This window comes from Balaenoptera physalus (genome assembly GCF_965194825.1).
Source record: "Balaenoptera physalus genome assembly, chromosome: 10".
NCBI classification, from domain to species: Eukaryota; Metazoa; Chordata; class Mammalia; order Artiodactyla; family Balaenopteridae; genus Balaenoptera; species Balaenoptera physalus.
In genome coordinates this window covers 107,488,246-107,513,851 of record NC_138889.1, presented here as the reverse complement: position 1 = coordinate 107,513,851, position 25,606 = coordinate 107,488,246, and the positions used below count along the sequence as shown (strand labels likewise).

The following is a 25,606-nucleotide window of genomic DNA, read 5'->3' as shown; positions in this document are numbered from 1 at the left end:
CAGGCCCGCCCCTCCTCGCGTTCCCCGACGGCCCCGCCCCTTCCCCGGCCCCCACTGTACTGCGCCTGTCTATAAAGTTGTTGTTGAAGCGGCGGGGCGCTAAAATGGCGGCGGCGGCGGCAGCCGTGGCGGGGGCGGGGCGCGGCGGCGGCGGCGCAGAGCCCCGGCAGGAGCGGAGCCGGGCCCCGGGCTGGGCCGGCGCCGAGCGCAGCGAAGGCCGGAGGTGACCCCGGGGCGGCGGGAGGGGGCAGGGAGGGGCGGGGGTGCAGCTAGGGCCGTGGGCGCTAATGGCGGCGGGCGCGGCGGGGCGGGAGGCTGGCCCTCCTGCAGGCTCTATCGACCGTGGGTTCGAGTCCGGACACCGCCCCGTTGGCCTCGGATCGGTCACTGCCGTCTCTGGCCTCAGTGTTCTCGTCGTTAACTGGGCTGGATAACGCCCGCCCGGAGGCCTGGCGCCATGGGGCCTGCCGCGGTGATGCGCGAACGTGTGCTTTGCCTCCTTCCATTAACTCCCGGCGCCCGGGAAAGCTGCCATCCTCTGGCAGGGCCGGGAGGTTCCCACGCCTGAATTCACATTTCGGCCCTGTCACTCACTGCAGGTGTGACCTTGGGTGAGTCCCGTCTCTCTGAGTTTCGGTTTCCTCATCTGTAGGTCAGGGAGAGTAGTAATAACATTAACAACATCTGCACAGCTTTTGTTCCACCTCAGGCATTTAATTCTCTACAGCTGTTTGAGACAGGAACAGTTGTTATCCATTGTAAAGATGAGGCAACTGAGGCACAGCGACCTTAAGTTTTGCCCAAGGCCACACAGTTAATTCAGTGTCTGGCACCCACTAGGGCCCTGCAAGTTGGGTCTGTCCTGGACCTGCCCTAACTCAGTTCCCTTACGGCAGGATGGAACCAGGTGAGGAGCTGGAGGACGAGGACTCTCCAGGTGGTCGTGAAGATGGCTTCACTGCCGAGCACCTGGCTGCAGAGGCCATGGCAGCTGACATGGACCCCTGGCTGGTGTTTGACGCCCGCACCACACCTGCCACAGAGCTGGATGCCTGGTTGGCCAAGTACCCACCATCCCAAGTTACCCGCTATGGGGACCCTGGCTCGCCCAACTCTGAGCCTGTGGGCTGGATTGCAGCATACGGGCAGGGCTACGTCCCCAACTCGGGTGATGTGCAGGGCCTGCAGGCAGCCTGGGAGGCTCTGCAGACCAGCGGGCGGCCCATCACGCCAGGTACCCTGCGCCAGCTGGCCATCACCCACCAGGTGCTCTCTGGCAAATGGCTGATACACCTGGCACCTGGCTTCAAGCTGGACCACGCCTGGGCTGGCATTGCTCGAGCCGTGGTCGAGGGTCGGCTTCAGGTGGCCAAGGTGAGCCCACGGGCCAAGGAGGGTGGGCGGCAGGTCATCTGTGTTTATACAGACGACTTCACGGACCGCTTGGGTGTACTGGAAGCAGATGCAGCCATCCGTGCAGCAGGCATTAAGTGTCTGCTCACCTACAAACCTGACGTCTACACCTACCTGGGCATCTACCGGGCCAACCGCTGGCACCTCTGCCCCACTCTCTATGAGAGCCGTTTCCAGCTGGGGGGCAGTGCCCGTGGTTCCCGTGTGCTGGACCGTGCCAACAATGTGGAACTGACCTAGTGGGGCCAAATGGGGGAGACCACCCTCTGCCGCCCCTGCTAGGGATGGACCCTCCCGTCTGTCTTCCCCCTCCTTGTCCCAAGAAGGCTGAGCGTCCCCAGCTCTGAGGACTGGGTCACTCGGGAACTGCCTGCGTCTACGAACCCTTTGAACTTCTGTCCTGTGTTCAGGGCTGACTCAAGTCCCCACTGGCTGGAGGCTCTGGCTCCCTGAGTGCCAGACCCTCAGCCTCTCTCTTCGCCGCTGCTCCCCTTGGTCATCCAGGACCACAGGCTGGGCGCGGACACCCGCAGGGGAGCCTTCCTTGGCCATACCCTCAGTTCTGGCTGTACCTCCCCCTCCTCCTGCATCCTCCCCTTGTCTTCCTCCCTCATGGGAGAGAAGACCTCGTGCTTCCAGTCCCTCGCCTTGGGGCCTTCACAGTCCAGGGGGCAGAGGCCCTGCAGGCCTGAGCATGCCGTTTTGTTGGGGGTGGGTGGGTGATGGTTCCACTCAGCCCCTGGCAGAGACAGGGGCTGCCAGGGCCATGGATACGGGGCCTGCCCCTCCCTGCCATTTCATAGCCCACACCACCTTCCTCCTTTCTTTGGCTACCTTGTCACATGCCTGCTCCTGGCATTTCAATAAAACCCAGCTTGGGTCTGTGTCTTGAGTGTTTTTGAAAACACTGTGTTGGTGGTTACCTGCTTTGGTTGCTGGAGAGAGGCAGGGCTAGGAGAGACTGCCCCTCTTCTCTATTTGGGCCCCCCCAACTGCCTCCAGTAGTAAGATACGCCTCACAGCGAAGGCTGGGAACCTCTCTGAGAGCCTCTGCAAAGCCGGCCCTGTTTCCCCTCCATCCCAAGAATCAGAATCAGTTTCTCAGTGACTTCCCATAAATTCAAAGATTTGGCCCAGCAAAGTCTGAGGGGCTACTGCTAGCTCAGAGGGTATATTTGTGCCCACTAGAGAAAGGTACCTCCTTGGTCCTGGCAGTTCTAGGCCAGGGCACATGGTCTGGTGAGCACAGGATGGGTTGGGTTTCAACTGCCTAGGCTGGATATCCTTGTGCAGTGAACAACCTGCACAACCTTAAGAAGCCTTGGAAGTCCTTCCACTTACACTCACCTCTCCCACCACCCTGACCATCACAGAGGCCACCAGACTGTTTGCACATCACTCCCGTATGGATTATTTAATTCTCGCAACCTAACAGGAGAAGATTTTGGCCCAATTTATGGTCAAGAAAATTGAGGCCAAGAGGGGAGATAGATTCCCTCAGGGTCACGCAGTGAGTTGGGCAGAGTTAAGACTTGCACCCCAGTTCTCAGGCAGAGTGGTGTCCCTGGCCTCACCTGCAGTTAGCTCTTTGCAACCCAGCAGGTACATTCACTCAACATGACCTCCCTGGGCCATACCGCTCAGCTGAGGCTGCTATAGCTTCTGGGAGCTTGGCTTCATAGCCCCCGGCCCCGGCCCTGGCCATGGGCTTGGTTGGGGGCTCCTGGCAGGGAGCCCCTTGGGACATTGCTCTCGTGCCGTGCCGGAGCTGACTCAGCCTCCAGCAGCCTCATCAAATTGGAATTTGGAGCAGGGGAGCGGAGATGCCACCAGGCTGACTGGGTGGAAGTAGGTGAGTCATAGATGCTGGCTCGGCCCCCTCTCCAGCCTCCTCCGCACCCAGAGCTGAGTCCCCTTCAGCCCAGCCCTGGGAAGTTCCCAGGGTTGGGTGGTCTCCAGGTCAAAGCCTGGTGCCCCTCAGACTGTCAGTGCCTTGCACTTACCCAAATGGGGCCAAGGCTCGGGAGGATCCTGGCCAGGCCCTTGTGGGTCCCACAAAGATGCCCAAGTGGTGTCAACACCACCTGGTTCTTCCTCCATAAGTAAGCATTTCACACACTTAGCGCCTGTTCCCCATCGTCATGGCCCTGCTTTAGCCCCTTCCTCACTCTCCCAAACCATTGCAACTTGCCTCTTCTGCCCCATTCCCCCTCCCTCCCCCCACGGCCCGCTGCCCTGCAGAGCGGCCTGTGTCCATCTGCTACTCAAAGCCCTTCTGTGGCTCCCCACAGCCTGCAACTTAGAGTCCACTCCCCTGAGCCCGTTATGGCCCAGCCCCCGCCCCCAGCTGCGCCAGCTTCCCTCAGGCGCCCCGTTCTGCCCGTGCTCACCCTGCCGGAGCCAACTGGCTCTCCCTTCACCCCTGGCAGGCAGCCCTGGGCCTCAGGCTCTTCCTTCTGCTTGAACACCTGCCTTGCAGCAAGGATCGAGGGGTTACTTATGTAACCACTGGATTAATGTCTCTCTCCCCCGCTGCTGGCCCCTAAGCCACGTGCCCAGACTATGCTCAGTGAAGGCAGGAACAATGCCTAAATCTCAGCCCTGTCCCCAGAGGCCCTAGCACAGTGTGTGGCCAGAGCAACCTTTTCATAAATTATTGAATGAATGAATGAGTGACTCAAGTCTATCCCCTGCCACTGCCTGCAGCCTCATCTCCTCCACTCCCTGCTTCACTACTTCTGGGTCCAGAACCATGAGCTGCCTGTGTTTTTCCTGCACACCCGCTGGCCTCCTCACTTTTGTGCCTATTCTCATGCTGTTGCCTCCGCCTGGTATACCTGACCCTCACCTGCTTCCCTGGCTGACTCCAGATCTCAGCTGCACATGCTCAGGTGTCATCCTCTCAGAGGTTCCCCCTCCCCCATCCATCCTCACCCCAGGCTCCCATAACGCACACGCAGCTGTGGCTCTCGTCTGTGCATCTGAGGCCCCTCAAGGACAGTGGCTGCGCTTTACCCCACGGGTGTCCTCAGCATCCAGCATAGGACCTGGCTTAGCATAAGTGCCAAATAAACATGATTGAATAAATGAGTGACTGAATGAAAGTTGCCCTCTGTCTCTGGGCCTCAGTTTCCTCATTCCATCCATAACAAGAGCCAGGCACTGTGCTAAGTGTGTACCTACGTTATCTAAGCTTCGCCCAGCTCTATTATTATTGCCATTTTGCAGAAGAGGAAACTGAGGCCCAGAGAGGTTCAGTAATTGGTTCAAGGTTACAGAGTTCACTATTTGAATCCCAGTCATTCAGCTCCACAGCACCCAGTGCACTGTTGAGCCCCAACTATATGAAAGTGCTGTGGGGAGGGGGGGCTGCTGAGATAATTGAGATCCAGCAAGGACTTAGGATCTGATTTGTAAAGCACACAGGTTCGGTCCTCAGAACCACCTGAGAGAGAGGCTGGGCCAAGACTAAGATTCCCATTTTACTGTTGGAGAAACTGAGGCCCAGAGAGTAGAGTGACTAAGCCTACTAAGCAGGAAGGACCTCCCGGGCCTACAGTGGGGACTGCTCCCCTGCCAGGGCAAGAGCTCCCAAGACCCACCCCCTCAGGCTGGCAGGGGATTGTGTCCTGTTTGGCTGGCCCGTTCCCATACAGGCGTCAGGGAGCAGCCCTGACCCGGGGTAGGCCAGGCTGGGTAAACTTGGACAAGCCCCTGTCCTCTGCTCGCTTTTATAAGACCACGGAAGGATGACGGAGCCAGGAAAAGGAGGACACCCGCACTGCACCTACTCCCGCTCGCATGCACCGCGAACCCCCAGCGCCCAGGCAGGAGGCTGCAGAGGGGCTAGCCTGTGAGTGGGGAGAATCTCTGCCCACCTCCTGATTCCGGCTGGGGCCAGGAGGACAGGAAACAGCTGAGTCGGGAGAAAGCTTCAGCCAGAGCTTTGGCGAGGTTTTGGGGATTTTCCCAGCAGGGCAGCTGCGCCCCACTCCCGCCCACTGGGAGGGGCCCTGGCAGAGACCAGGCTTGGGTCACACAGCTGATTCATCTGAGGAGGGAAACTCCCCGTTTCTCTGACGCGCATCCCCCAGGTGCTGAGGAGTAACCTGAGGGCACCTAGCCCAGAAACCCACCAAACCCACCTTTCCTTGATTACTGGCCTCCCAATAGGGCTTGAAAACCCCCCAGGCTGGACAGAGGGACAGAGTTGGGCAGGGTGGCAGGGCATCGGGGCAGCTTCCTAGGGAATAACAGCAGAGACTGGAACCAGAGCGACAGCCGGACAAGGGGCACCACAGGCATTCCCCCCCTTACCCATTTTTCAGATGGGAAAACTGAGGCTCAGATAGCAAGAACAAACACACACGCAGACCTGCTCTGTTCCAGACACTACTCTAAGCAGTTTGTACGCATTCACCCCTTTTGGTCCTCAGAGCCCTCGTTTTCCTGAGGAGTAAACTGAGCAGAAAGAGGTTAAGTAACGGCCACGGTCAAGGCTGGAAATGCTCCGGAGGCTCTCCGCAACTCCCGAGCGCTCGTGCACACCCCTGCGGCAGGGTGCTCCACCCTCTCCCTGAGCACCTCTGGCCCCAGGGGCCAGAGACCTCCCTGGGGTGAAGTCTGAAGTGGTCTCTGGGGACCCTTTATCCTCACGTCCCAACTCAGGCCCCTGGGAACCCTAGAGGACAGGCAGGTCACCCACGGGACCCTGGCTCCTCCAAGGCTAAAGGGAGAAAGCTGGCTCCTGCAGAAAAAAAATAAGCCTAACCCGCAGAGGGCAGGAGAGGGCAGCGAGGCGTTCCCGCCAAAATCTTCCTCTGGAGGGTTTTGACTTCCTTCCAAAGCCCACTCCTTCCCCCCCACCCGCACCCCCCCCCCCGCGTCAGAGCCTCCCTTTCCTGTCTGCCTGCCCCCGGCCCTGACACCACACACACTCATGCCCGCACACACAGGCACACACGTGCACACCGAGAGTCCAGCCTCCAGGCCACTGCCCCTCAGCAGGCCGGCCCTGCGCCCTCTGCCCGGGGCCAGGGGCCCGCTGGCTACTCGAGGGGAGCTGAGGGTGTGGCTCTGTGGCGTGTAGCCCAGGACCCCACGCAGACAACCTCTGCCCATCTGGCTCCCACTCACAAGCGGATGACTCACCCCCTTGCCCCCCATGACTCAGTTTACACGGGTGCCCAGAGGTCCTCCCAGTGAGGGTGGGGTGGTTTATTAGCCCAGCCCAGGCCCGCCAGCCTTTCCTCCCAGGATGAGAGTTTCATCCCCCTCCTGGCCCACAGCCAGAGCTGGCACCCGGAACCTGGAGCCCAGAGGTGGCGGGAAGCCTCAGGCCTGGGAGGGTAGGAGAGTCCAAGAACTGAGTGGCAGTCCCCAACTTCCCTGGGCCTGGGTCTGCAGGGAACAGCAGCTACTCCAAGAAATAAGAGGCCAGGCTGAGTGGGCAGAGCACCATCATGGGCACCAACAGCAGAGCCCTCGATGTCCTGCATTCAGAGGAAATGGTCCACATGGCACAAAACATAACAGCAAGAAATCCCTCACTAACATGTATTGATCGCTTACTATACCAGTCCCGTGCTAAGGGCCATCCACGCCTTCCCTCGTGTACTGCCCCAATAATCCCCTGAAGAGCGTGTACAATCATTATGATCTCCGTCCTACAAGTGAGGAAACAAGCATAAAGAAGAGAATGACCCAGGTCACACAGCCAGAACTCAAACCCAGGCCATCCAACTCCAGAGCTCACGTCGTTATCCCTCCTGCCTCCCCGAGCCGCGCTGGCTGCAAGAGGGGTGACGGCCCAGTCTGCCCTGCCCCTCCCCCCAGCGCACCTCTGCTGAAACCTCTGGTTTTAGGGATCACCGTATGTAAACCACTAATCTGCAAGAAGGGAAAACTGAGGCTCCCAGAGGGAAAAAGACTGGCCTGAGGTCCCATCACAAATCAGAGGTGCAGCCAGAGCTGGGACCATGTAGTTAACACTCTCCCCAATGCCCTGGGATGGAGAGGTCGGCCCCGCCCCGACTCCCCTAACCCTTTAGCCCGGCTCCTTTCCCTCCTGTGCACCTCTGCATCTTGGGGACAGGACTGCCTTCACAGCAGGGTGGCACGAGGCTCAAAGGACAGCAGAGGGACCAGTGCTCAGTGGCATCTGGGGAATGAGGAGGGTGATACCTAGGCCCTGGAAGCAGCAGCCCAGCCCCTTCTCATCCCACCCCCTTCCTCAGCCCGGGCCCCACCAAATGGCTCCCTCCAACCCCACGGGCCAGAAGACCTTCCCATAAGGGACTCCAGCCCCCTCCTCCCCAGACTCCAGCCTCAGTAAAGTGAGCATAGGTCCCTTCCCCGTTCAAACAGCACTCAGGGGTCCGCTTGTCCTCCAGCCCAAGTCAAGCCCCTCAAACGGGACTAAGGGCCCTGGCTTAGGCCTCGCTCGGCCCACCCTTCCCATCATGGTCCCAATACACATTCTACCGCATGCCCTGGACAACAGGGAGCCAGGCCTCGCCTCCCCCAACCCCCGGGCCTTTGTAAAGCCTACTGACTCCAAATCCAGAAGTATCTCCCCCATCTTCAGATACTCATCAGCCAGGAAACCTGCTCCCTCTACCCTCGCAATAGGAAAGCATTCTTCCTTCCTGGGCGCTCCTGTAATGCCCCTGGCGCTCTCCAGCTCCTGGCCCCAGCACTCTCTACCTTCCACCAGGGATGTTTTCCTCAGCAGCTGATCCCGTTTTTGGGCTGTAAACACCTTGGGGCCAGGACAAAGTCTACCTCCCTACCTCCCCAACTGCTGGTTCCATTCAACTTTAACTCTGTTAATTCAGGAGAATGGATAAACGTGTCCATCATGCAATGGGACCAGACTCAGGAATCAAAAGAAGTGAACTACTGCTACCCACAACCTGGATGAATCTCACAGACATAATGGTGAGAAACGGAAACCAGACACAGAAGAGCACACACTGTATGATTCCGCTGATGTGAAAATCTAGAAGAGACAAAACTGATCTATGGTGATAGAACCGAGATACGTGACTTTCTGGGGTAAGGGAGGATTGAGCGCAAAGGGGCAGGAGAAAATTTTCTGGCGGATGGAAATATTCTGTATCTTGACTGGAATGTGCTTACAGGAGTGAATACAAATGGTCAAACATAAGACCAGCACATTTTTTTAAATGTAAATTTTACTGAATGTAAAATATACCTCAACGAAGTAGATTTTTGTTTGATGGGGCAGGTCTATATATACTCAGTGGAAGCATTTCCAAGATATAAGAAAACAAAAAAGCAAGGAGCAAAACAGGGTATAGAGCAGGCTAACTTCTGGGTAAAAAGATAGGCAAGAGACTGAATACAATAGAGAGGGAGGCTTTTCACTGTATACCCTTGTGTAGCTTCTGGATCCTGAAGCATGTAAATGTATTACCTAGTTGAAAAACAAATGCAATGAAAAATTTAAAAACGTCAGGCAAAGTAAAAAATAAAAATCATGTTTTAAAATAATTTTTCTCTTACACGCACTGTATATATATAGTGTTTTGCGTTTGTCTCCCCCAAACAGAAAATCTTTAAAAATTATTCTGAGCAGGTTAAAAAAAATGTAACAGCCTGCATAGTGCTATGGGACTCTATTACATGAGGGATCTAACCTAGGTTAAGGACTCATGGGACTTCCCTAGTGGCGCAGTGGTTAAGAATCCGCCTGCCAATGCAGGGGACACGGGTTCGAGCCCTGGTCCAGGAAGATCCCACATACCGCGGAGCAACAAAGCCCACATGCCACAACTACTGAGCTTGCGCTCTACAGAGAGCCACAAATACTGAAGCCCGTGCACCGAGACCCCGTGCTCCACAATGACAAGCCCGTGCACCACAACGAAGAGTAGCCCCCACTCGCCGCAACTAGAGAAAGCCCGCGTGCAGCAACGAAGACCCAATGCAGCCAAAAATAAATAAATATATAAAAATTAAAAAAAAAAAAAGACTCATGAGGACTTCCCTGGTGGTCCAGTGGTTAAGAATCAAACTTCCAATGCAGGGGACGCGGGTTCAACCACTGGTCGGGGAACTAAGATACCACATGCCGTGGGACAACTAAGCCCGAGCGCTGCAACTACTGAGCCTACACGCTACAACTAGAGAGAAGCCCACGTGCCACAAAGAAGAGCCCGCATGCCACAAAGAAAGAGCCCACGTGCCGCAACTAAGACCCAATGCAGCCAATAAATAAGTAAATAAATAAAGGACTCGTGGACTCATGGAAGGCCTCCTGAGGAAGTGATGGGGAAACTGAGACCTGCAAGATGAGAGTTGGCCAGGCAAGGGGATGAGGGAGGGCATTGTGGGCAGAGGGAATAGCCTGTGCAAAGGTGAGAAGCTTGGTCCAGTAGTAAGCCTGGAGCAGAGAGAGTAACTGGGTGCTGCTGAGGGAGGAGCCTGGGCAGGTGGCCCACACCTGGAAGGGCCTGGGATGCCATGTTAAGGATTCTGGCTGTTTTCAAAGGATAGACCAGTAAGGCAGTGAGGAGCTCAGGCTCTGGAGACTGACTGCTTAGGTTCAAATCCTGGCTCCACAATTTCCTTGCTGTGTGGCTTTTAGCAAGTTGATTAATTTCTCTATGCCTCTATTCCCTAATCTGTAAAATGGGTATAATATTATTATCTGTCTCTACAGGGTTGTTGTGAGGATTAATGAATTACTTTGAACAGTGCCTGGTTCATAAGAGCTACATGAGCGTGAGCCACTAGTGTGACCCTTTTGGCCCTCCAAGTCCCCCAATCAACAGACAACCTAAAAGAAAACAGAGTGTATCAAGCATCCTGACCCCACCCCTTCCCAGACCTCAGACCCTCCTGTGTAGCAATTTGAAGTGTGCCGTGGTGGCTCGGAAGGATCCAAGTCTGAGGGTGAAATGGTCAGAATTGTAAAAGATTCTTCTGTGAACATTGTCAGGATTTTAAAAATTCCTCAGGCTGCTCGTGGGAAGTGGAGGGGAGGGAGCAAGCTGGAGGCTGTGGAGAGTGTCCAGAACAGATGGGAGGGGACTAGGACCAAGGAAAAGAAATCTTTTTGTTGGAGTGAACTGAAATGTCACCTCCAGATGTGGGGAGACTGGAATTCTGACCCACTGCTGGTGGGATGGAGAACTGTTGGAGAGAATCAAAGCCAAATTTATGGGTACCCTATGACCCACAAATCCACCCCGGGCACATATCCAAGAGAAGTGAGTGCAACTGGCCACCGAAGGACATATCAAGAATGCTCACGAGGGAATTCCCTGGCAGTCCAGTGGTTAGGACTCCGTGCTTCCACTGCAGGAGGCATGGGTTCGATCCCTGGTTGGGGAACTAAGATCCTGCAAGTCACACGCAGCACAGCCAAAAAAAAAAAAAGATGTTCACAGCAGCCTTATTCAGAAGAGCCCCAAACTTGGAGAGCCCCCAATATCATCATCAGAAGAATGTAGAGAGTGATTATGGGATATTTGTGCAATGAAATGCTACACAGTAATGGAAAAGACCAAGCTACTGCTTTACCCAACAATGTAGACGACTCCCTCAGACATGCTGTGTAAAAGAAGCCAGACCCCGGACTTCCCTGGTGGTCCAGTGGTTAAGGCTCCGCGCTTAACCAGAATCCCACATTCCGCATGGTGTGGCCAAAAAAAAAAAAAAAAAGAAACCAGACCCAAGAGAGTACATGCTGTATGTTTCCATTTACAAGACGTTCAAGAACAGGCAACACTGATCTATGACTCTAGAAGTCAGAATAGTGGTTACCTATAGATGGGGGATGGTGAGTGGGAGGAGGCACAAAGAGGTCCTGGGCTGTTGGAAATACCCTACACCTTGATCAGGGTGGTAGCTACATGCGTTTACATACATGTAAAAAATCATTGACCTGAACATGTTGGATGAGTGCACTTTACTGTAGGTATGTTAAACTTCAATTTCATCAACAACCTAAATATAAGAATCAAAATTATAAAACTATTAGAAGAGAACATAGGGGTGAATGTTCATGACCTCAGATTTGGCAATGGATTCTTCAGTTGGACACTGGAAGCATGAGCAACAGAAGGAAAAATAGATGAACTGAACTTCAAAAAAATTATAAAAACTTTTGGGCATCAAAGGACTTTATGAAGAATGTGAAAAGACAACCTACAGAATGTTAGAAAACATTTGCAAATCATATATCTGATAAGCGTTTGGTAGCCAGAATATATAAAGAACTCATATAATTCAGCAACAACAAAAAGAAACAACCTAATTAAAAATGGGCAAAGGACTTAAATACACATTTGTCCAAAAAATATATACAAATGGCCAACAAGCATATGAAAAGATGTTCATTGGTCATTAAGGAACATGATTGGTTATTAAGGAAATGCAAATCAAGACACAATGAATAGAGAACAAATGTATGGACACCAAGGGGGGGAAGCGGCGGGGGGTGGGGTGGGGGTGGGGTGTGATGAACTGGGAGATTGGGATTGACATATATACACTAATATGTATAAAATGGATAACTAATAAGAACCTACTGTATAAAAAAATAAATAAAATAAAATTCCAAAAGAAAAAACAGACACAATCACTTCACACCCTCTAGGATGTATTTTAAAAACAGAAAATAATAAGTGTTGGCAAGGATGTAGAGAAATTAGAACCCTCAGGCACTGCTGGTAGGAATGTAAAAGGGTACAACCACTATGTAAAACAGACTAGCAGTTCCTCACAAGATTACACAGAGAGTTACCATATGACCCAGCAATTCCACTGTTAGGTATATGCCCAAGATAAATGGAAACACATGTCCACACAAAAGCTTGTACACAATGTCCATAGAAGCATTATTCATAATAGCCAAAAAGTAGAAACAACCCAACGTCCATCAACTGATGAATAAATAAATTGTTGTATAGCCATACAATTGAATATTATTCAGCCATAAAAAGGAATGAAGTGTTGCTACTTGCTACAACACTCATCAGCCTGGAAAGCATTATGCTAAGTGAAAGAGACCAGACACAAAAGGTCACAAATTGTACAGTAAATTTTCCATTTATATGAAGTGTCCAGATGAGGCAAATCTGTAGAAACAGAAAGCAGATTAGTGGATACCAGGGGATGGGAGGAGGGGCTAATTGGGAGTCATTACTTAATGGATATGGAGTGTTTTTCTGGGATAATTTAAAAGTTTTGAAACTAGAGAGGAGTGGTGGTTGCACAACATCGTGAATGCACAAAATCCCATTGAAGTGTACACTTTAAAATGGCTAGGAAGGGACTTCCCTGGTGGCGCAGTGATTAAGAATCTGCCTGCCAATGCAGGGACACGGGTTCGATCCCTGGTCCGGGAAGACCCCACATGCTGCGGAGCAACTAAGCCCGTGCGCCGCAACTACTGAGCCTGCGCTCTAGAGCCCACGAGCCACAACTACTGAAGCCCGCGGGCCTAGAGCCCGTGCTCCGCAACAAGAGAAGCCACTGCAATGAGAAGTGTGCATACCACAACGAAGAATAGCCCCAGCTCGCCATAACTAGGGAAAGCCCATGTGCAGAAAGGAAGACCCAACACAGCCAAAAACAAAAATTAATTAATTAATAGACTTTTAAAAAATTAATTTAAAATGGCTAATTGTATGTTATATGAATTTCACCTCAATTTTAAAAATAAATAAACTTCAATGTAGAAAGTGAACGGAAACTGGAAAACATAAACATCACCTACAGTGCCCTGGGAGCATTGACAGGACCTACTGGGCGCAAGGCACACTCATCCACTGCCTCCTTTTGCCTCATTGCAGCCCCAGGAGGTGGGAATTGTCAGGGGCTCAGAGAGGGAAAGTGATTGAGCCAGGCTCACACAGCTGCCAAGGGACAATGCCTGGGTCTTTCAGACCTTCCAGCCCCCAGACTCCTGAAACAACTGTGGCCCCCTGGGATTCTCACCAGGCCTCCCTGGGTGGGAGCTGGTGAGGTCAGGGGCCAGGAACGTTACTGCAGCCACGAGGCGGGCGTTAGTGACTGAGGAGCTTGGAATGTGCTGCCTCTGAAAGGACCTCCTTGTGGCTCCACTGACGGTTAGAGCAGGAAGGGACTTTCAGAGTCATGCAATCACACACACACACACACACACACGAAACCTGAGCCCCTGCTCAGTCACTGTCCCAGGCTGCTTGGGGAGTGGGGGCAGGGTGGTGTTTCTGGAGCCGGCAGACGAATGCAGTCAAGGCTGACTCGTGTTAGGCCTCGCATGTGCCACCACCTGGCTGCCTGTGTCACTTTGACCTGTCCTGCTTGGACTTAGCCAAGGAATTCAGGTATCAGTTAGTGTGTGTGCATGCGCATGAGTACCTTAGCATGTGATCAGAGCCCCCAAAGCTACCACCCCTGGGGCTTTTTATTAACACGTAATTATTTTTGCTATTTGTCAAATTTTCACTATATGCTGTATGAAGCATGTGACATTATTTTATATCTATTCTCTGACAACCCTGAGATGTTATCACTATATAGTTATCATTATGTCTTCATTTTACAGATGAGGCTCTGAGAGATTGTATGCCTCATCCAGAGCACACAGCTGGTGAGCAGCCTAACCAGAATTCGAATTCAGAACTCAGGCTTGTCTGACTCCAGCATACCTGTTCTTTTCCATGAATCACACTGCCTCAAAAAATCTCTCTCTCTCTCTCTCTCTCTCATGCACGCACGTGCACACACACACACGCACACACACCCCCCCATATATTTCTCATTCTGGTAAACTGCTGGTGGTTCCTTTTCTTTTTAGAGAATGACAAGCATTGAGTAGAATAAGGGCAAGGGAGAGGCACCAGGCTGGTAACCACCTTCTGAGTGCACATCACTTTACAGCCTACAAAGCACTTTCACATTTGTGATCTCATCTGATCCCATAGCAACCCCATGAGGTCAGCAGGAGGCTCAATTATACCCATTGGGAGTGGGACTCAGAAGGAAGGTGACCCGCCCAGGGTAACAGAGACAGAAAATGGTAGTACTGAGACTGGAAGCCCAGGGTCAAGCTGGCCTCTTGTCTCTAAGTCCTGAATGTGTCCACTGACCCTGGCCTCTGTCCCCAAGGAAGGCAGCCCAGGTCCCCACCTTCCTGAAATCTTCCTTCCCTGAGGACAAAACTGGAGCTGATCAAAAGGAGGTACCCATGGAGGGCCTCCCTGGTGGCGCAGTGGTTAAGAATCTGCCTGCCAATGCAAGGGACACAGGTTTGAGCCCCAGCCCAGGAAGATCCCACATGCCGCGGAGCAACTAAGTCCGTGCGCCACAACTACTGAGCCTGAGCTCTAGAGCTCCCAAGCCACACTACTGAGCCCACGTGCCAAAACTACTGAAGCCTGCGCTCCTAGCGCCCATGCTCTGCAACAAGAGAAGTCACGACAACGAGAAGCCCGCGCACCGCACCGAAGAGTAGCCCCCGCTCACCGCAACTAGAGAAAGCCTGCGCACAGTACCAAAGACCCAACACAGACAAAAATAAATAAATAAATAAATAAATAAATAAATAAATAAATTTTAAAAAAGGAGGTACCAGTGGAAAGCAGGAGATCCCAGCTCTCTCTGTAGTTGTGTGACACTGGCAGCTCCTTATTCTCTCCAGGCCTCAGTTTTTTCATCTGTAGAATGGGAAGAGGCAAAGAAGAAGTTTTGGGGTGGTTCTCTCAGCACTGATATTGTGCATGTGTGAAAACATGTCTGTCTGTGAGGGCTTTGAAAACTCTTGCCTGAGCCTGGGCTTGGAGCTCCCACAGCCCTGATTTGGCAACCTGCTTCAGCCACTGGCTTAGTGATCTTAGGCACCTCATTTCAACATCTCTCAGCCTCAGTTTCCCCATCTGTAAAATGGGGATGATAACGACACCTACCTCCCATGGTTGTTGGTCTTTGGTTGTTGACATTTGGTCCTGGCCTCACATTCACACAGACCTTTGACATAATCCCCAAACAAGGCTGGTGACTACGCAGTCCTGGAAGAGCAGTTACAGTATTTAAAGAAGATGGCGTTTATCAGAGCACAGGACAACTGTGTCCCACCACAGGCTCTCACTGCTTATAGGGGCTCTGAATTAAAATTTGTTATAGCTCCTGAAATTATCCTGTGAGTAGTGTAATTATATTGCATTGTATTTGTGGGTAGTTCAAAGCATTAACATGTCATTGTAAGCATTTAAAACATACACCATTTTGGTAACCCTGGTTTATCATTTATTTACTTTTTAGTATACCTGAACCTGAAAACAATGCCAGTGAATGGGCCTCACGCCATGACTTGGATGGTAGTAGCACGATTCCTGGCATGAAATAATGGCAGTAGCACGGTCCCTGGCAGTAAATGATGATGATGATAATAATTACATCAATCACATTTATAATCCGATTTACAGTTTCCAGACCCCTTTCACATTCTTCATTCCAACTTCCCACGCGTGGCAAGCTCGCTATGTGATTATTTCGTCCCATTTTACGGATGCAAACACTGAGGCCAGACCAAGCAGTGAGAGGCTCTGGAGTCTGGCGGCGGGGGTCTAGGTCTGCGCTTGGGGCCTGGGCGGGGCTGGGTGGGGCGGGGCGCCTGGCTGCTCTCAGGTGTGTTTGTCCGCAGGGGAATCCTTCGCTCCACTTGGGCGCGGCGAGGAAATTGCACCATGTATGGGCAGCTACGTCAGAGGGGGCGGACCCGCCGCTGTCTCTGGGGGCCGCCAAGTCCGCCCCTTTTGCCCAACAAAAGTCGGCTACTGGACCGTAGGAGGCGATGAAAAGTTCAGGGCGGACTGACAAAAGGCAGTGCGTCGGCAGAGGTGGAGCCCAGAGTTGTCCAGAGCCTCTGCGATACGCCCGCTCTCCCCTCCCACCCCCAGTGGAAGTGGTTCAGCCCGAGGACTTCTCATTCATAAAAAGAAAAGACTCCGCTAGGAGCGAGTGAGTCAGAACCGAAGCCGCCGACGCGGACCCCGCAAAGCAGCCAGCCCAGGGCATGTTCCGAGACTACGGGGAACCCGGGCCGAGCTCCGGGGCCGGCGGTGCGTACGGCGGCCCGGCGCATCCCCCGGCGACAGGCCAGCAGGTGAGAGGAACCCGACGCCTGGGATCCCCAGGTGGACGGAGCCTGGGACTGTGCGGGCCGCTCCCGCACACTCGGGGACTGGGACCGGGAACAAGGAGCAGGGAATGGGTCTCGGAGCAGTGGCAGCGGATTCTGCCCATTCTCCGCTGTCTAAGGGCACTGTCTCCCCCACAACCCAGCGGAAGGGGCGCGGCGGGCGGAGCAAACATCTGGGAACATCCCCTCTCGCGCTCGTACCCCTTCCCGTCTCTGTCTGCTGTCTATCTGTCCCTTCGTCTCCGTTACCTTCTTTCCTTCTTCCTGTTCACCGGTAATTTCTTTGTCCCATCTGCGTCGGAAGGGGACCCCTTAGTCCGGGATTAGTCCTAGCCCCGACAGGATCAGAGAGGGTCTGATCCATCTCGGACTCACTTTCCGAGGTCCGGAGTCTGAGCCGCGGCCGCCGAGATGTCCCTACGCACGGGATCCACCGCCAGGCTAGCCCCGACAGACTGCGAATCCTCGGCAGTCTGTCTGTGATCATCCGTGTGCCTGACCGTTTGTTTGTCCCTCCCCACCCCGTCGCCAAGTCCTCATCCCCATCTCGGCGCAGTGGAGCCTGGTGGGCTCCGGGAGACTGGCCCTTGACCCTTTTACGGGTTGGGGCCGGTGGAAACCGCGGGATGCCGGAAGTGCGCGAGGTCCTGCAGCGGGCAACTCCCGCGCCCCCGACTCTCGGCCCCGAACGGCGCCCGCTGCGGGCTGGGGGGGGGGGACCCGGGAGGCTGCAGGTGCCCATTTCCTGTCGAGGGGCCGTGAGCACGTGTCGCTAGGGGAGGGAAGAAGCGGCGTCCGTTCCGCCGAGTCACGGCGGCCGAGTCACGGTGGCTGACTCACCCGGAGCGCCCCTCCCTTCCTGGCCCGGAGCGTCCCGGGCCCGGACAACCTCGGGAGCGGGAGATGCTGCCGGCGGCACCTCGGCCCGGAACTGGGGTCACTGGGTCACTGTGCCCGCAGCGCTGAGCCGGGGACACTGCTGTCCAGACTTGCCTGGGCTTGAACCCAGTTCTCCTCCGGAACACTGAGCCCCCATCTCAACCCATTCCTCACGTTTCTGGCTGAAAGTATCATGACAGGTAATACCTGGAGCGCATACTGTGCAGCCTTGCATTGTGATGGGCAGTTCCCACCTCATTTACTTTACCTCACAGAATCCAAGACCCCACTGATTTTAAAACCCACCATTATTTTGTGCCACTAATTTTTTTAAAGAAGTTGCCAATTCAACTATGATTTCAGAGCTACTGAAGGGAACTTGTGAGCATCAGTGAAATGCTGTAATCCTCACCTATGACAATATTAAAAACAAGGAAACGGAGGCACACTGAAGTTAAATAATTCGCCCTGACAGCCAGTAAATGGCTGAGGTAAGATTAGAACTGGGCTAGCTTGAACCCAGAGCAGTGGCTCTTGCCCACCATGGCCCCTGTGTGTTGGGCACCTGCCAGTTACCAGGCTCTGTCACACACACATTCTCTCACCTGATTCTCACAGTCACCCTCGAAGTTAGGGGCTGTCATTATCCTCTTTATGTAGATGGGGCTCAGACAGGGTGCAAAAGCGGGTAAGAAGAACCTGGCTGCCTGGGTCCAAACCCCACTTCCCACTTATTGGCTGTGTGTCTAGGGACAACTCTTTTCCTGTCGGAAAATGAAGATACTGTTGTGCAAATTATATGAGTCAGTATTTGTAAAGTGGTTGGGACAGCACCTGGAATTCACACTTTATTACTGGAAGCCCCTCAATCCACACAGACCTTATCCCTGGCCCGCCATGTCTTATCCCTCAGAAGTTCCACCTCGTGCCAAGCATCAACACTGTGAGTGGCAGCCAGGAGCTGCAGTGGATGGTTCAGCCTCACTTCCTGGGACCCAGCAGCTACCCCAGGCCTCTGGCCTACCCCCAGTACAGTCCCCCACAGCCCCGGCCAGGAGTCATCCGGGCCCTGGGCCCAACTCCAGCAGTGCGTCGCCGGCCCTGTGAACAGGTAAGAAGCAGTGGCGTTTGCACGGGTTCTTGTGTCCACAGGGGTGCTGAGGTGCAGAGCATAGGCTCTTGCCCAGAAGGAGAACACAGGCTTAGAAGGGGCATGGGGAGAACAGACCCACTGGTGACTACTGGCCAAGACAGAAAGTGATGAGATCCCCTGGGGAGACCCAGAGGGCAAAAGCAGTCACTTCTGGATCAAGGAAGGCTTCCTGCAGGCCTAGAAGGATGGGTAGGATTTGAATAGAGAGAAAGATGTAAGAAAAGACATTCCAGGAAGAGGAGATGGCAGGAGCAGGAACGGAGGTAGCAGTGAGAACATGTAAGGTGTATGTGTGGAAAGTTGTGTGGACAGTAGAGGGTCTCCAGCTGCTGACAGGTATGGAGAGGGCGGGCTTACGCTGTCTATGTTGCTGGGAAGAGAACAGAAAGAGGAGGGTTCCCTTCAGCTACTCTCTGAGGCTCTGTTTCTCTATCTCATTTAATCCTCACGAAAACCCTCTTATTATGAACTCTGGTTTTCCCCATTTTACAGCCAAGGAAATGAAGGCACAGAGAGGTAGTCACTTGCCCAAGATCACACAAGTAGTGAGTAATGAGACAGGTCTGTCCAATTCTAAAGTCAGATCGTAACCACTAATCCACACTGTCTCACTAGGAGGTTAAGAGAAGGCTTGAAGCTTAGAGAGCTGGGAACTCTTACCTCCCAAACCAGGGTTCTTAGCAGCACACTGCTAATAAAGTCTGTGCCAAAATAAATGAATAAGAGCTAGAGGGTCTTTAGGGAGTGGTTCCTCTTTCCTCTCTCTGGGGCATTTTGGTATCTGAGACTATAGTGGGTGAGGTCTGCACTTTAAAGAGCTTGCTCTGACAGCAGGGTAGAGGATGGGGAGGACGTCAGGATCCTAAGAAAGATGTGCGATCGGCCAGGGGTGACTTCCCCAGAAACAGAATGGCTGGCTTTTGTGACCAACTGGAAGGGGACCATGGTGTAAGCCCCAGAGGCAGGCTCCTGGACTTCCTTCAGCCATGATCCTGGGTACTCCTAGACTGGGGCTGTGAGCTGTGAGTGGGGTCCTTTCGGGGGAGGTGGTCTCCATCAGCTGGCCTCTTTCTCAATGTTAAATAGAGTGAGTGGATTTTAATTTCTGCTCTGGAACCACAAACAAGTTATTCGTCTTCTCTTGGCTTCAGTTCCTTACACGAAAAGTTGGGTTAAGAATCTGTGTAAACAGAGGTAGAGAACAAACGTATGGACACCAAGGGGGGAAAGCGGCGGGGTGGGGGGCATGTGGGGTGGGATGAACTGGGAGATTGGGATTGACATATATACACTAATATGTATAAAATAGATAACTAATAAGAACCTGCTGTATAAAAAATAAATAAAATAAAATTTAAATGATTAAAAGAATAAAGGAATCTGTGTAAAGCTCTTAGCTGGCACATAGTAGATTCCCGATGAACAACTACTTAGCAACTCCCATTAGCCCCTCTTGGTGCTTACAGCCCCTGGGGAAGAGGAGACCTGGTTATCAAGATACTGAAAAGAATGAGGTTCCTATTAAAAAGAGTGGCCTGGTCCCAGAGGCTCAGGGGAGGAAAGGCCACTTATAGCTGCGGAATGAAAGAAGTCTTCCAGGAACGGCTGGGGTCGGGTAGGGGATCTTAGCTGAGTCCTGGGAGAGGAAGAGGGTTAAGGTTTGTAGAAGGACGGGAAGAGCATTCCGAGAGAAATCATAGGAGGCAAAAGCTGGGTGCGAGGAGGAAATATGACTCATTCAAGCTTACTAAAGCGGGGAACCGGTCGGGGTGCGGAGGTCCCAAAACGCAGGCTGAGGGCGCCCCTGCGCTGCCATGCCCTCCGCCAGGCTCCTATCACTGGGCCAGCAGCACAGAGTCCACCTCACTGCTCTCTCTACCCTCCCCAGATCAGCCCCGAGGAGGAGGAACGCCGTCGAGTGAGGCGCGAGAGGAACAAGCTAGCCGCGGCCAAGTGCAGGAACCGGAGGAAAGAACTGACCGACTTCCTGCAGGCGGTGAGCACCGGCGAGTGCGGAGGGTGCCCAGGTCCCGGCCCACCCAACCCCAGAAGGCCCCGAGTTCCCAAGAGCCCGCGGGGCCGCAGGGGGCGCCGGTATATGAAGTCCCCTCCCCCCCACCCGGCTCCCTGTCGGAGGCGCACTCCGACGAGGAAAAAGTGATTAAAAATTAATTGCAGCACGTCTCACTCTGAACAGAGAAGAGCTGAAGCTGGGACCAACAATGTCCTTCGAAGATGCCCCCCGAGCCTGATGGGAGTCGTGCCCATTTTCTCCCATCGACTCATGGGAGTTGTAGTCCAGACTTGCTGGAGACACCCCACTCCCCCCGCCCCCTCGCCACCACCCCCCACTTTCCGCGGCCCAACCTCCCAATCACTACCACCGCGGGAGGCTCCGCGGTATTCAGCCCTCATCCTCTTGACTCCTCTCCTGATCGTCCACAGGAGACCGACAAACTGGAGGACGAGAAATCCGGGCTGCAGCGAGAGATTGAGGAGCTGCAGAAACAGAAGGAGCGCCTGGAGCTGGTGCTGGAAGCCCACCGCCCCATCTGCAAAATCCCAGAAGGGGCCAAGGAGAGCGAAACCAGCGGCACAGGCAGTACCAGTGGCACCAGCAGCCCACCAGCCCCCTCCTGCTCTGTGCCTTGTATCTCCCTTTCCCCAGGGCCTGTGCTTGAACCCGAAGCATTGCACACTCCCACGCTCATGACCACACCCTCCCTGACTCCTTTCACCCCCAGTCTGGTCTTCACCTACCCCAGCACACCGGAGCCCTGTGCCTCAGCCCACCGCAGGAGTAGCAGCAGCAGTGGGGACCCCTCTTCTGACCCCCTTGGCTCCCCAACCCTCCTGGCCTTATGAGGCACTCCAGCCCCCACTCCCTGCGGGTGCCACCCTCACTAATATTTCCCTGCCCATTGGTCCAGCTGGCCTGGACCATATCTCATGTCCAACCCCAGCAGATTCTTCTCCATCCCTCCAGATGAGACTGGGCATATTTTGCTTCCTGGTAGTGACAGCTTGGGGCTACCAAAGCTGCCCACTGTTTCTCTAGAGCTGGCCTCTCTAGCACAGTTTGCACTAAGTCAGAGACAAAATGGTTCCTGTTTGTTGGAGAAAATTCCGGGCAGCTCCCAAGGGACTTTGTAGATTCTCAGAGGTCCTCTGGAGCCCTAAACCCCTGCAGATCACCCCTATAGTCATCATCACCCTCTTCCTGTGATTCACCCAATCCTACCCCTGACAGGAGGTGATGCTCTACCCGCCGAGAACACTAACTCACCCAGCCCCACTGCCAGCAGCACCAGGTTATTGAACCAGGACACTCTGCCAGCCCCTCCTAAATGGAACAGTTCAGGAGGGTGCCAGAGGTTTCTGTGATGAGCTGACCTGCAGCCCCCAGCTCTGAGAAGACTTTAGCTCCAAGCCTCCACAGCGTGGGCAGCTGCTATTTATTTTCCTAAAGAGAGTATTTTTATACAAACCTGCCAAAATGGAATAAAAGCCTTGCAGCTCTAGCCTGCTCTCATTGGACCCAGAGGCTAAAGGGAGAAGATTTGGAGCCAGAAGCCCTAGGCTCCCATTTCAGCTCCACCAATTCACTACATGACCTTGGACAAATTATTTGATATTTCTGGACCTTGATTTTCTTATCTGACAAGTGAGGCTACGTCTGTTCTGCCTCATCTCCAAGACTGAGAGGAGGAACAGAAGTGCTGTGAGGTGCCAAGCCAAGAGGATTACCATCCTCCTCCTGGTGGGGGCCCACAGCGCTCCCACAGGAGGGCACTGTTATGCCCCTTCCAGCCTCCCGGGAGGAGGCTGAGTGGGTTTCAGGCCCCCAACACCTGCTTCCTGCCCCATTGTCTTGGACAGGAAGGAGCCGGGAAGGGAGCTGGAGACACTTCAGGGGCTGGATTACGGCCTGTCCTGGGGCCTGATGGGGGGAGCCAGTGGCTTACCACGGTCCCACATCCCGCCCCAGGATGGAAGTAATGGGGGAGTCAGCCACCTTAGTTCTGCAGTCCCTCCAGATGGGAATGGTACCCAGTCTCAACGTCCCCGCCCTCGTCCCCACGCCGGCGAGTCCCAAACAGACGCTGCCCCAGCCATGGGCTCTGCTTCCGCCTCAGTTTATTAGCCTCCACCCAGCCCCCAGCAAGTCCCTCCGCTCCAGCCTCCAGTCCCCCTCCTGCCCTGCCAGCGAGCGCCAGGGGCCCTCCTCAGTGTTAGGGTTTCTAAGTCCATGCCAGCGGCCCCTCGTGCGCAGCGGGGGCGGCGTCCGGGTGCCGAGGTCCACCGCGATCTCCGCGCGGGAGGAGCAATCCGGGCGGGCGTCGGCGCGAAGCTGTGCCCTCAATCATCTGGGGAGCAGGCCAGGGGCAACTGATCGGGGCTGCCCACGCTGCCGGTACTGGAGCTTCCATCGCCCAGGTCACGGGGACCGCAGGGGGGCAAGGCCAGCTCGGGTGTCGGCCCAGAGCCAGAGCCCCCCGAGCCGCCGGTACCGCCGCGGGGGCCCCACTCCTCGCCCAGCGCCAGGCAGAGCTCCTTAAGAGCCAGGTTCTCCCGCAGCAGCTCCTCTTGGCGGCCTTCCAGCTCGGCCAGCTTCTGCCAACAACCGCCTAGATCCTCGCGCACGGCTCGGGATGCTTGGGTCCCGAAGAGCTGCCACTGGCGAGCGGCTCGCCGCCCGCGCTGGCGCTCCGAGTCCAGGAAGCAGCAGAGGTCGCGCAGCTCGCGGTTCTCGGCCTGTAGGCGCCGGTTGAGCTGCTTGAGCTCGCGGATCTCGCCCAGGTGACCCTGTAGCTGCCGATTCACCTCCTGCATGAGGCGGCCGCGCTGCACCAGAGCCGCCAGGCGCGCCGCCTCCTCCCGCCGCAGGCGCCGCACCAGCTCCTCCTTGCCCAGAGCCGCCATCTCCTCATCCGTCAGCTCCTCCAGGCCGCCCGTCTCGGCCTCCATGGCTGCTCAAGCCTCTGGAGCATCGCCTGCCCGCCGCCGCGGCCCAGGAGCCCCAAGACGAGCTCCTCGCCGCTGGGGCTCAGGCATCCGCTCCGCGGACAGGCTGTGGTCGAGCTAGCTTAGACTGCAGCAGCCGCGCGGGGGTGGGCACGCGGCGGGGCGCGCGCCGGGGCGGCGCCGCATGACGTCTAGGAAGAACAGCCAATCCGAGCCAGCTCCCTCGGAAGGGGGCGGGGCCTAGGAGCCGGGAGCGAGACCCTTCCCCGCCCACTCTGGACCGCGGAGTCCCCGACCCTCGGGGACACTCGGTATCCGCGTCACCGACCTCCGCGGCAGTCAACCGCAAACCAGAAGCTTCGTACCTTCCAATTCCAAACCTCCTCAAGCTCGAGCTCCCTCTGAGAACCAAGATTCGGGGGTCGGCCCCCGACTTTCCTGCCCACCCCCGGACGAAATCCAGACGGATCTCCTTTCCTTCCTTCCTAGCTTTGCTCGAACTCAAGAGTCTCGGCTCACTGAGCATCGCTCCCAGTCCATGGAAACATAAGTCCAAACGTCCTGGCTCACCATCAGCCTATTCTCCCTCTCACGGACCGTGTCCTGCCCAGTGGGAGGGGCATACAAGGGATTCTTTTGTTCAATAAACTATTATTGTATGTAAGGATTATGCAGAAACAAACGATCAATATCCTTATACTGTCCTTAAAGAGATCGTAATCTGGCAGAGGAGACAAGCTGCGTTAAACAAAAAGCAAATGGAAGAAGAGCACATTTTGAGGGACCACCCCCTACCTGCAAAAGGTTTCCCAAAAGAGGTGATATCCGAAGGGCCCTGAAAGATGCATAGGACTTTGGCAAGTAATGAGAGAGCTATTTCAAGGAGAGGGAATAGCATGATGAAAATCGCTGGGGTCTGAAAGAGCCTCGCTGCTTTAGAAACAGTGAGAGTAGCTTGTTTTTTGGGGTTTTTGTTTATTTGTTTGTTTTGGAAAGGCAGGTGCTTAGAGAAAGTGGTAAGAGAGGAAGGGAGGTAACAAAGGTAGTCAGAAGCCAGATTTTTAAGAGTTTTCAATACCAGGCTGGAGCATTTACACAGGCCAGTAAGAATTTAAGCAGGAGAGTAACATTTTTAAATACGCATTTTTTTAAAAAGGTTGTTTGGACGGCTATGTGTGGGATGGACCACAGGGAGGGGATGTAGGCAGGGAGATTACTAAGAACACTGTGTCAATGGGCAAGGAGAGCTATGCAGAAGGAGTGGGCTGGGACAGTGCCAGTGGGGGTGGAGAGGACAAAACAGATACTAGAAATATTCAGGAGGCAAATCGGCAGAACTGAATGTAGGGAGAGAGGAGTCTGGGAGAAAGTCCAGGTTTCTGGTATGAGAACCGCGTGGATGGTGGGGCTGTCACCGAGATAGGAACGCAGGAAAGAAACAGATCCGGGAGACCCACAGGTCTGTCTGGCTTTTGAAGGTCCTGTGGGGGACAGAGTGGAGTCACACATAGGTGGCCGTCTGGATGTGGACTTCCAGACAGAACTCTAAGCTGCAGAATAAGAGAGGTCATTAGTGTGGGGGGGGGGGGGAGGGGTGGTTAAAACCATGGGAACAGGTGCCCCATGTTCAAGAGAGGGGCTCGTCTGCAGGATGGACTGAGGGGCTCCCACCCAGCAAGGGCCCTTGAGGACGAGCCAGACACCTTTTTTTCAGAGAAAAGACTTAGGATAGAGCCCAGTGGAGCCCCTAAATTTAGGATACAGGTCAAAGTAGGGAGGCCCCGAAAAGGGCAGAGAAAAACCAGGAGGATGTGAGGGTAGAGGTTGCCGGGATAGGGCAAACTGGCCGGGGACCTTGACTCTGGACTCCCTCCAGCTAACCTGGCTGGGGTGAGGGTGGGATGGGGTGGGGACTGAGAGCCTGAGATTCTCCCTCCCGCTGGGAAGAGGGAGGGGCTACTCCACTGCCTCCGCCTCCGCCTCTTTCCTTGCCGCTCCTGCCCCGACTCGCTCTGTCCCGGAAGTAGTCCTTTTCTGGC

At 54.5% G+C, this 25,606-nt stretch overlaps 3 protein-coding genes and 1 long non-coding RNA gene across 10 annotated transcripts; 2 read left to right on the top strand and 2 right to left on the bottom strand.

Moving 5' to 3' along the window:
* The first annotated feature begins 6 nt into the window (after window positions 1-6).
* On the top strand, window positions 7-2,318 carry LOC309667976 (UPF0696 protein C11orf68 homolog). Of its 3 annotated transcripts, none has more exons than XM_082477081.1 (2): window positions 7-223; window positions 883-1,430. In XM_082477081.1, exons 1-2 carry the CDS (start codon window positions 105-107, stop codon window positions 1,286-1,288), a joined length of 525 nt encoding a protein of 174 aa, XP_082333207.1. In that variant the 5' UTR covers window positions 7-104; the 3' UTR covers window positions 1,289-1,430. The 3 variants fall into 3 exon arrangements, with proteins under 3 accessions (XP_082333207.1, XP_082333205.1, XP_082333206.1); XM_082477079.1 differs by having other exon boundaries at window positions 30-223; window positions 897-2,318; XM_082477080.1 differs by lacking the exon at window positions 7-223 and adding an exon at window positions 297-611 and having other exon boundaries at window positions 897-2,318.
* LOC309667988 lies at window positions 517-21,028 on the bottom strand. 3 transcript variants are annotated; one of them, XR_014268013.1, is made up of 4 exons: window positions 20,791-21,028; window positions 15,336-15,437; window positions 15,002-15,086; window positions 517-646 (listed from the first exon to the last, which is right to left on the bottom strand). It is a non-coding gene; the product is annotated as an uncharacterized lncRNA (long non-coding RNA). The 3 variants fall into 3 exon arrangements; XR_014268014.1 differs by lacking the exon at window positions 20,791-21,028 and adding an exon at window positions 16,820-17,095; XR_014268015.1 differs by lacking the exons at window positions 517-646; window positions 20,791-21,028 and adding exons at window positions 11,068-12,521; window positions 16,820-17,095.
* Window positions 16,212-22,123, top strand: FOSL1 (FOS like 1, AP-1 transcription factor subunit). 2 transcript variants are annotated; one of them, XM_082477084.1, is made up of 4 exons: window positions 16,212-16,534; window positions 18,363-18,560; window positions 20,491-20,598; window positions 21,048-22,123. In XM_082477084.1, the coding sequence occupies exons 1-4, from the start codon at window positions 16,445-16,447 to the stop codon at window positions 21,465-21,467; spliced, it is 816 nt and encodes a 271-aa protein (XP_082333210.1). In that variant the 5' UTR covers window positions 16,212-16,444; the 3' UTR covers window positions 21,468-22,123. The 2 variants fall into 2 exon arrangements, with proteins under 2 accessions (XP_082333210.1, XP_082333211.1); XM_082477085.1 differs by lacking the exon at window positions 16,212-16,534 and adding an exon at window positions 17,349-17,649.
* Window positions 22,124-22,722: 599 nt separating this feature from the next.
* Window positions 22,723-24,402, bottom strand: CCDC85B (coiled-coil domain containing 85B). 2 transcript variants are annotated; one of them, XM_082477090.1, is made up of 2 exons: window positions 23,513-24,402; window positions 23,025-23,357 (listed from the first exon to the last, which is right to left on the bottom strand). In XM_082477090.1, the coding sequence occupies exons 1-2, from the start codon at window positions 23,568-23,570 to the stop codon at window positions 23,158-23,160; spliced, it is 258 nt and encodes an 85-aa protein (XP_082333216.1). In that variant the 5' UTR covers window positions 23,571-24,402; the 3' UTR covers window positions 23,025-23,157. The 2 variants fall into 2 exon arrangements, with proteins under 2 accessions (XP_082333215.1, XP_082333216.1); XM_082477089.1 differs by having other exon boundaries at window positions 22,723-24,207.
* Window positions 24,403-25,606: the final 1,204 nt, after the last annotated feature.

Coding starts and splice junctions, on each gene's coding strand:
- CCDC85B (XM_082477089.1), bottom strand. CDS start 23,570: ATGGAGGCCGAGACGGGCGGCCTGGAGGAGCTGACGGATGAGGAGATG.
- FOSL1 (XM_082477084.1), top strand. CDS start 16,445: ATGTTCCGAGACTACGGGGAACCCGGGCCGAGCTCCGGGGCCGGCGGT. Junction 18,561..20,490: donor GTCGCCGGCCCTGTGAACAG/GTAAGAAGCAGT, acceptor TACCCTCCCCAG/ATCAGCCCCGAGGAGGAGGA. Junction 20,599..21,047: donor TGACCGACTTCCTGCAGGCG/GTGAGCACCGGC, acceptor GATCGTCCACAG/GAGACCGACAAACTGGAGGA.
- LOC309667976 (XM_082477079.1), top strand. CDS start 105: ATGGCGGCGGCGGCGGCAGCCGTGGCGGGGGCGGGGCGCGGCGGCGGC. Junction 224..896: donor GAGCGCAGCGAAGGCCGGAG/GTGACCCCGGGG, acceptor CCCTTACGGCAG/GATGGAACCAGGTGAGGAGC.